This window comes from Coffea arabica, chromosome 5e, assembly GCF_036785885.1.
Source record: "Coffea arabica cultivar ET-39 chromosome 5e, Coffea Arabica ET-39 HiFi, whole genome shotgun sequence".
NCBI lineage: Eukaryota > Viridiplantae > Streptophyta > Magnoliopsida > Gentianales > Rubiaceae > Coffea > Coffea arabica.
In genome coordinates this window covers 49,274,094-49,284,321 of record NC_092318.1, presented here as the reverse complement: position 1 = coordinate 49,284,321, position 10,228 = coordinate 49,274,094, and the positions used below count along the sequence as shown (strand labels likewise).

General features: G+C 37.7%; 2 protein-coding genes across 2 annotated transcripts; one reads left to right on the top strand and one right to left on the bottom strand.

The window, feature by feature from the left end:
• Positions 1–352: 352 nt before the first annotated feature.
• On the top strand, positions 353–3,053 carry LOC113687618 (ATP-dependent DNA helicase PIF1). Its single transcript, XM_027205188.2, has one exon. The coding sequence runs from the start codon at positions 1,042–1,044 to the stop codon at positions 2,602–2,604; it is 1,563 nt and encodes a 520-aa protein (XP_027060989.1). The 5' UTR covers positions 353–1,041; the 3' UTR covers positions 2,605–3,053.
• A 649-nt stretch (positions 3,054–3,702) lies between these two features.
• Positions 3,703–9,334, bottom strand: LOC113743664 (serine/threonine-protein kinase 12). Its single transcript, XM_027271713.2, has 12 exons — positions 8,638–9,334; positions 7,750–7,824; positions 7,551–7,646; positions 6,920–7,005; positions 6,694–6,814; positions 6,425–6,504; positions 6,017–6,079; positions 5,785–5,906; positions 5,590–5,675; positions 5,360–5,481; positions 4,402–4,513; positions 3,703–4,057 (listed from the first exon to the last, which is right to left on the bottom strand). Exons 1-12 carry the CDS (start codon positions 8,953–8,955, stop codon positions 3,953–3,955), a joined length of 1,386 nt encoding a protein of 461 aa, XP_027127514.1. The 5' UTR covers positions 8,956–9,334; the 3' UTR covers positions 3,703–3,952.
• Positions 9,335–10,228: the final 894 nt, after the last annotated feature.

Sequence of the window (10,228 nt, the reverse complement as noted above, 5' to 3'; positions counted from 1 at the left end):
TAATAATACATAATGTACACAAAATTAATCTTTTAAATGAGCAAATTCTTGAAACTTCCGACATGGTGTCATCTACATTATTAGCAAATGTCCTATGAAGTGATTATTGTGCCTAGAGAATCGATGAGGCCATCCGTACCCACGTGAAAAATTGCTGTGAAGCCCAACAAACAAATCATACAAACGACGCCTTAATCATATCCAATAGGCCTATAGTTAATGATTTTACTGAGCCCATCAGAAAGTCACACTCCTCTGACTTATCAGGCCCAAGAGAGACAATAGCACGTTGTAGTTTTGGAGACCCGAATAAGACGGCCGAAAACTGTCAGAAGTGGGAAGAAGGGAACCGGAAGTGAGAGCCGAGGAACCCTATGGCCTATGCCAACGTTGTTTTATGAGAGGATTCTTGCAGAAATGAGCATTCAACCATCCATACCTTTTCCCCATTAGCCAAAGATTTTGGGTAAGCAATCTTTTCTTGTTCTGCTGTTTTCACTTTTCAATCATTCATACGTTTTCCCCATTAGCCGAAGATTTTGGGTAAGTAATATTTTCTTGGTCTAAAGTTTCACTTTTCACCTTAAATTAAAGTACGAGTTTCAGCAGCGCGTTCATGATTTCAGTAGGATACACTGATCAGTGCTAGTATTTTCATCAGTTCTAGTAAATTCACTTATAAAGATTTAATCTTTGGGTGAAATTTGACTGAGACAGATACTGAGAACATGTTATAATGCTGTACTTTGAGCTAGTTTATGTTTAAAGAATGGTGCTAATCTCTGTCTTTTGAAAGCCCTGATTTGGATGAGAATGTTATTGGAGGTAGAAGTTATTTAATGTGTAGGATTGTGTTATGTTACTGGCGGGAGTTCTCGTTGTTGACACAAATCCAGCGCCTTTGCCATTCGTGGGTGTGATTTTACATGGAAGTGTAGGTGGAATTTAGAATGTAGAAGTGGAGGTGTATCAATATCCTGGTCTAAGTAGGTTTATATATTGGGTTTATATATTGGAGAATAGAGAAGGAAGGTGAAAAAAATGAAGCAGTTGTTCTCCTCTGCTTTAGCAACATTGAGGTATTATTCGAGTGCCACTTACCATAGCACAAAATGGAGCAAAAATAGATATAACTACAAGAGCAAATGGGGTGGTCTTTCTTCCCCTATAAAGCCGAAGACGAGGTGGACTAATGAGCAATCTCAAGTCTTAAACAAGAGCAAAATGAATTCTCCTAAAATGCCTAGAAAGCCTAGAATGAAGTGGACTGATGAGCAAACACAAGTCTTGAATGCCATTCTCGAGGGAAAGTCTGTATTTGTCAGTGGATCAGCAGGGACCGGTAAAACTGCTTTGCTTGAGCATGTTATAAAGAAACTCAAGAAAATTCATGGTCGATCCCAGGTTTTTGTGACAGCTTCCACAGGAGTTGCTGCTTGTGCCCTTAATGGTATGACCCTTCACTCATTTGCAGGCACTGGTCTCGGTGGTGTTGATCGTGCAAGTTTGCTATCTAGGGTTCTTTCAGATAGGAGGGCATATCGGAGGTGGATCAAGGCCAAAGTGCTAGTCATGGATGAAAGTAGCATGATTGAGGCTGACTTCTTCAATGATCTTGAGTTCATAGCCAGTGAGATACGGGGTCAGGATCCTTTGTTGAAGGGAAAGGTTTGGGGTGGAATACAGCTAGTTGTGAGTGGTGACTTTTTCCAATTACCTCCTGTTCTCAAAAAGAAGAAGAAGAAGGGTGCCAAAGTATTTGCATTTGAAGCTGATTGCTGGAATGCAAGTTTTGATTTGCAAATTGAGCTCACAAAGGTTTTCCGGCAATCAGAGGCTGATCTTGTGAAATTACTGCAGGGAATACGTAGAGGAGAGAGTGACCCTGAGGACCTTCAGATATTAAAACAACGATGCTTCTCATCAGAGGAGGATCCTTCAGCTGTACAGCTGTTCCCGAGGAATGAAGATGTGAATAGGGTGAACAAGAAGCACCTGCAAAGCTTAAGCGAGCAAATTTTTGTTTATTCTGCTGTTGACAGTGGTGAAGAGCCATCAAAGAAGCAGCTTAGATCAGGAATTGCACCTGATCAGCTTGAGCTCTGCAAAGGTGCGAGGGTGATGCTCTGCAAAAATATAAACCCTTGGCTTAAACTTGTGAATGGGGCTACTGGTACTATCATAGATTTTCATGACAAAATTGATGCTTTTTATGAAAGTGCTGGGAACTGTGATGATAGTGATATTCACTCCATATGCAGTGATGGTTACTTACTACCTGTAGTAAAATTTGACTCTGGACAAGTACTTAAGATTGGTTTAGAAACATGGGTTGTAATGGATGGAGAAAGGGTTGTTGCTAAGCGAAAGCAGATACCCCTCATACTGGCTTGGGCACTAAGCATTCACAAATGTCAGGGAATGACTCTTGACCGCCTTCACACAGACCTCCGTCGGGCTTTTGGCTGTGGAATGGTCTATGTTGCGCTTTCACGGGTGAAAACCTTGGATGGACTTCATTTATCTGGTTTTAATCCTTCTAAGATCGAGGCAGACCCAAAGGTTCTGCAATTCTATCAGAATCTTTCAAGTTCACGATATTAGCAAACTGGGGATGTCAATGCTGATTTCGAGTTTCCTCATAGTTCAGATAAAATGGTTAGTAGCAGACCAAATAAAAAGTTTTTCAAATGATCATGGCTGTGAACTTGGAAGTACGTGCTTCTTGTTCATTTTTTGGATTCTCATATTCTGAGGCTGGAAAAACGAAAGATTCAGCATGTTTCAGCATTTCTTTGGTCTTCCTTGCATGACTCAGTGGGATCTGGCGTTTATACAGAAATCCGGATCAACACTGCACCTGGCTGTGCTGTGCACATGAGATTCTATATGCTCATAGTTGATTAGGCATAGGCATCTCTTCAACTCATTGTGTGGTGAGATGCTTTTTCTGCTAGAGCTAAAGCAGATGCAATTAGTTGTATCATCTTTTTCATCTTTCGGGTTAATGATACGATTTCACTCATATTTGCAAGAATTATCATTCTTTTGAAGGCGTTGCAAATTTTCATTTATTTGGCTATCTAAATCATAACGACATCTAGCCCAATCTCCATGAAACGCTGCTGAGGTACTGTACCGTGAAGTAGGACGGCTAATATGCTCTCCTGCCTATTTGGCTGTTTCGCAATTCTCATAAAAACAGGGGGCGTACCTACAGCATCAAACTTGCTGGCCATGAAATCTTTGGAATTTGTTGTCCTGACTAAGTCGCATCTTCAATATGTCAGTTTCCTAGCAGGCTAGCACGTGGGATTTTTTTTTATTATTAGAACTTGTATAATGTTCTCAGTTTGTAGAAAGATTTGGGAATATGCAGGAACCATTGACGAGATAACTGGATACCCTGAACCCGTGGGATAGCCAGAATTTAGATGTCTGCTCTAGTAAAGAGGTAGCAAGTCACTCTGCATTCCAATCTTCTGTAACCTCGATAAATACGAAGAGCACTTGGGAACTTTTTTGTTGCGGTGGTATTTTCTAAAGTTACAGCTCTAAGTGAAATTATTTCAACAACCCTGAACGAATTTGCTAGAGTGCAGTAGGCTTTTGAACAGCTTTATTAGGTTAGCTCGATAATTATTGTGCAACCCTTCCTTCAGTTGAAAAACAGTAGTGGATGGTCATACTTGAACAACTGCATTAAGCAAGGCAAAAGCTTCTATGTTGATGGCTGCGGCAAGAACTATGGTCCAAAGTCGTTCAATATGGCTGTACATAGTCAGTAAGCATGTACTATTTGTACAAATGGTAGTCCGAAACAATATAAAGGCAAAATCACAAAAGGGCAAAATCACAAGTAAATTCTTGTTACTTGAACGAGAGAATTTAGACGTCAAAGATTGAAGGCTATATAAGCGCACAGATGGTGGGAACAATTGGCTTGTGTGCGTCACCCAATGGAGGAGAGATTTGAACGGGAGGACCGGTTTTTTGAATTAGAATGATCCAATTTAAGGATGGCTTCAAGGTTTTGGAAGCACTTGAGCGCCTTCACCTGCAAGGATTTAGAGATAGTAATCCTGGGTCACTGTGCTTTAATTTTCAAAACAAAAGTGCAACAGTAGCAATAGAGGGAACAAGTTCAAACATAAAACTCCAAAATCATAGGAAAACCATTATCTACGCAAGGAAATGTAACTTGCCAATAAATATGGACGTTACAAATCATGAAGAAAACAGAATAGAACATATTATGGATTACAGCAGAGTGTACTTTTATCCATCTATCAGTTGGATATTATACCCAAAAAGCTCATAGACATGCAAAGCAGAATCTACTGGCATGAGGCAGGACAGGATAAATGTGAGAGGGAGAGAGAGAGAGTGAGAGTATCGAACCTTCCAACGCTTTCCACGAATGAGATGGCTATCAATACCCTCCAACTCGGAAATTATTTGCCTAAAAGTTGGTCTTTCCGATGGGTTGTCTTTCCAGCAGTCTTCAATCAACCTGTTAGCAAGCCATACACCTGAATTGCAATATCAACCCCCATAATCCACAATGCTAAACCATTCAAGTAATACCAGGTGTCTTAGTTAAGAACCAAGGATACATGTAACTTATTCACAAATGAAAATAACATTTAATTGCTCTATTGGATTTTCCGAAATTGACTTGAGCTACATCGTACAGCAAGTAGTCAGAATTTTGTGTATTTTAGAAAATCCAGAAAATTAGGAGATCAAGATGTACTGTTTTGAGTGGATAGCAACCAAGGCAAGATTCTCAAAAGATTCTCAAAAACATCAGCACCAGCACATACCTTTCTAAATTCCACCAAACAAGACCTTATATCCGATTACTCAATTTCGAACTGATAAACAATATTCAACACTAAACAAACTACATCAATTCATATAAAACCCTTGTCCAGACTTTTAAAAAAATAATATGCCTAAATCACAAACAAGGAACTACTTTGTTGATTCCCATTCGTCTGGTCATCATTTTAAATCTTCATACTCCAATCCACATATGTCAGGGTAGTTACACTTTGGGAGTAAAGGTAAAATGCTTTCACAAGTATTTAATTATCTTGCTATTGATAACAGACTTGCATGTCAATTCCACAGTTACAGAAGCAACACACGTGAAAACTAAGAAAAGATACAGGAGTACAAACCTCGATCCTTACAGTATTAAGAGAAACATCTTCCAATCATATTACAAGTAATATCCATTCAAACCATGCAATGGACTAGATGGTCATGCAAATTCGTATGTACAAGTCATAGATCATCACATTCTCCTGAATCAAATGTGAAAATTTCAGTGAAAAGAAACTTGAGGGCTTACTCCCTGAGCTTATGAGCATAAAGCTTCGGTGGAGCTCTGAAAGGAGGGCGTTCATTTGCCACGTACAATTTTGGGACTAGTCTCTCTTGCTTATCAGAAAATGGAGGACAGCCTTCAATCATCTGTCAAGAATATCAGTAATATTCTTAGGCGTTTCTCCATAGCTACCATACACGTTAAAAAGAGCCAAACAATTGTATTTTCAGCATTCTCGATCTAGAACAACTTACCTCCTGCAGTATTAATGCAAATGAAAAGACATCAACTTTAGTATCATATTCCTCATTTTTATCAACTTCAGGAGCCAAATATCGCCCTGTCCAAGAGAAGGAGAAACTATTCAACTATTTAATTAAATGATTTCAGCTTCTGAATGATTAAAAATTTCCTCAACCACATTGCCTGTCACCATATAAAATGCTTACAAGAAGTCTCTTGGCATCCAACCGGTTTATCTTCTTTAATTGTTCTTGTTCCAACTATTACCAGTTTGCTGAGTCCAAAGTCCGCAACTTTCAGATGCCCAGAATCATCTCGTAGAATGTTTCTGCCATCTTACTGAGACAATTAGTATAAGTTCTACACCTTCTAAGGCAAACTCACGATAAAATGAATTGCCTTAGAACCAATTACAAACTTGAATAAATGGAAACGTACGAAGGCTCCAGATCTCGATGAATTATTGCTTCCGGTTTATGCTCATGCAAGTAATTCATTCCTCTGCGAAACAGGAATCACTATCATAAATTATACATGTATTATGATGATGATATGACTCTTTCATACTGTCATTTGCACATTAGAAACCAATTTTCCTTGTTTAAGCGGGAACTATCTATTCCGTGGTGTTTAATAAAAGTGGTTTAAGAGCAGATAGAAAACATGGTTTAATTAAACATCTGAAGTAATTTAAACCAGTAAATGGTACATTAGGCACTATAGAACTGACTATACAACTTTCCAACCATTTTAGCCTTACAAGAGAAACATTCATAGCCACAATACCCAGGTAACAAGGTGAAGAGATAATGTAGTCAATCAATGTCTTTTAAAGCAATTACAGACCTGGCAATATCCAAAGCAAACTTGACTGCCAGTGCTGGCTTTAAGGCACCTCTCCGTCTTAAGAATGCACAAAGATCTCCCTGTGGATTGCATGCAAACTATTAGTGTACAATCCAACAAAATTCCTATATCAAAGCATAATAACTTCAAAAGAAGCTATAATTCAGAGCTTTCACCAGTTCTGCAAAATGAAGGAAAACTGTAACACAAAAGAAGTTTAAAATCTGGTTGCAAGATATAGTCAAACTTCTAAATCAAATAAATGACACCTTCGGCAGGTATTCCGTAATGATCATCATTGGACTACTTTGCGTTACGGCACCAAGAAACTGAACAACATTAGGATGACGCAACTTTTGAAGCAGAGCAAGCTCATCCCTGAATGCCTTTCTGAATAACCATGCACAACCAGTAAAAGTAAAGGTTAATATGCCAAAGTAACTAAAAAATTATGCTAATTACTATAAATAACCAAGTATTGTATGACCAACCCACACTTTATCTTCGTCAGTCAACAATTCCTCGCCAAGTCTCTTAACAGCAACCAGGGTTCCGCGCCAGGAAGCAATGCAGAATGTCCCCTGTCATGAATAACATACAGCAGAGAACCAGTAGAGGTTATCAAGATGCAGTTGAAGCCATCCGTCTTGTTGGGAATAGTAGTGGCAACAGCTCCAGTTGTCCAATGGAAAAGATAAGAAATCCAGGAAAGGGGCAGAAAAGGAGAAAAAGAGCAAGGAAAACAATAAATGATCACAAAATACAACCATCCCCACAGAAGGTCCAGAAAAGAAGCAATTTTTTCATTCACTTTATTATTTGACGAGGTATAAAAGTTCAATTACTAACAGAAAATAGATAAATGCATTTCTCCAAGATCAAAACCTTCTCTCATGCCTGCTTTCACAGGGAATTATACAAAGGTCCTGCCTCTCTGTAGTTAAGAATAGCATACTACTTTGACAGCAAATTCTTGACTGAGAATGACAAATAGAAGAGATCCAACGATAATTTAATGTTCTCACATCCTTGTCCATTCAAGCTACTGATACTGATAAAAGCCATAGATGTTTAACGATGTAGAGAAATGAATGATCAATGATAAGCTAAAGAAAAAGAAACTTACTTTTGTTATGTCAACACTCTTGCTAAAATCAAGTTCTCGCGGATCAATTTCATACTCTGGAACTTCACGAGCATTTCGCACCTGCATGGGAACCATCTGAAGAAACCAAAATACATTATGCTTCAGCATACTTTAGAGCCACTGCATTGCTACGCAAGGAAAACTAAGAAAATCAGCTGCGTACGACAAGTAAGAATACCAGAGGTTTTGCTCCATGTGCCTCCAGAAGCTTAATGACATCATTGTTTTTGTAATAAATTGCATCTGCAAGAGGCTATTCAGTTGAACTTTGTCATTTCAGTATCTATAAATGCTGGTGAAACCAGATACCGCAACAGAAGAGCAAAATTACATGTATAGAGGTCAATGACTAACTAAACAAGTTAAAATGCTATTTCAGAGGATTATCCATGCAGTTCTAGCACTGAAAATCCAACACTAATTTAGATGTCTAAAAAACCTAACCTTTAAGGTAATCAAACTAGCCTACAAAGGAAGTCCAATGGAAAAGTCTCCCAGTCTTCAGGTGACAGAGTGTTAAGCTGTCCTTCAAGAATCCATTACAAAGCAAGGAAAAAGACCTGCATCATACAAGCCCGTATCTTTTTCCTATTTCTAACCAACAGTTCCCCAATTGGTTGAAGTAAACTTGTTAAATTCATTTTCTCGACCCCAATACCTCGTTGCCGAACCTAAATATTTTTGTCCTTCTAACATCCTTGAACTTATGATTCACAATCTGAGCATCATTTTCTTTTACTACCTCAATATCCAATTTACAAAACAGTCTTTCTTATAAAATCCTCTATACCACACCCTCTTTATATTCCAGCAACATTTGCATAATCTTCATCACCTACATTATCCCATTTCTCGTTGAATTTACATGTCCATCCAATAGTCCTAACTGAAAGTACAAATACACAACAGGCAAGTAAAGCTACACGCATTCCTAAATTGCCTCATATTACAAAACTACCTAAACATGGGAAAGTTAAATGATTTCTTCCTAAAATAATACAGCTAAATCAACATTAAATTCCTAAAATTTCAGAAATTACAATATACACAAATTGATAAATCATACCGTGCTGCCCCAGCAATCCTTGACGTCGACCTCGGCACCACGACGGAGTAGCAACTTGACGACGTCGTCTTGACCTTGACAGGCGGCAACGTGCAACACCGTCCGACCATCAACATCACGGAAATTCACACTCGTTCCGGAATCCAAAGCCTCCTTAATTCCCTCAACATCACCTTCATTCGCCATGTACATTAGCCTCACTCCAGGATCAACGTCATCATCTCCGACAGAAGCAATCGCAGCGTCGTCGTTTCTCCCCTCCGGAGCTAGTGACGATTGTCTGCCAAATCCAAATCTCTGCTGCGACTTCGTCTCCATAGTCAAAAATCACAATTTTGAGTTTAAAAAATTTTTTTTGGAGCAATTTATAAGCTTAATTATGATAATGATGGAGAAGATTTTTGATGAAGTTCACAGGAGAGGAGTGAAGAGAGTAGGTAACTTTTTCAAGTCTTCTAGAAGCATCATCTCTTTCCTTTTTTTTTCTGTACGATTGAAAGCGAAATTTTACCCTTTTGGAGTTTTTTTTTTTTTAATGGAGATTCATCTGAAGAGGAAGAAGAAGGAGAAAGAATCTTAAATGGGCGGCGGAAGAGGCGGTTGGCGGAGGTTTTGAGCTTATTGGAGTAGGGAGACGAGTACAGAGGGACGGGCGGAGAAAGTCAAAGTTAGAAAGGGGCAACGTTGGAATAAGAATTTTTTTGGGGGAACAAGATTGGAATATTATATTTTCTTTGTTGGGATTTTTTTAGACTTATCAACTAGATTAAAAAAAGAAAAAAAAAAAGAAAATATTGGGAATCTTGAATTGGTGCAAAATTGAACAGCATAATTTCACAGTAAATTCAAATACCCAATGTAGGATTTCAATTATTTCGGATGTAAAAAATTGAAAAAGTGAAAATTATGCACGAAATTTTTGAGGAAAAAAAAAGTTACGAGGCTTATTGCGTTTAATTAAAGATATCCAGGTGTAATATTGCGCATTGGGCAAGGAACTTAATTCTTAGATTGACTTGTTTTTCTTTTATTTAAATGCAGCTAATTCTTACTTCAAATCAAATAGATAATTTTTTTTTCAAAAAACAAAATTAAGTATAATTACTTGATTAATTGACGGGATCTAAGAAACTGGAAGGGGACAGAGGGATTACAATCCAATTTTTAAGTCTCGACTGATTAGAATAGTTGTCATAACTTTTTGTAGAAATTAAGAACCAAAATTGATTCGATAAAAACATTTTTGCTTTTCAAAACATTAAGGGTCTGTTTGGTTGGAAGTAAAATATTTTTCTTGGGAAAATATTTTCCGTGGAAGTAATTTTCCATGAAAATCATTTCCCTTTCATCATTTTCAGGTGTTTGGTTAGCTTATTGAAAATATTTTCTTACTTCATTTTTCTGGTGTTTGTTTAACTTTTGAAATATTTTCACTTTTATCTCTATCTTTACTTTCTACACATTATAACTACATACTTCTTCCCATGCAAAATAAGAAAATTTATCTCATTGTTTAACTTTAAAAAATCTTGAAGAAATGTATATATGAATAAAAAATATCTCCTTAAGCAATAAACAAATTGCTGGCCAT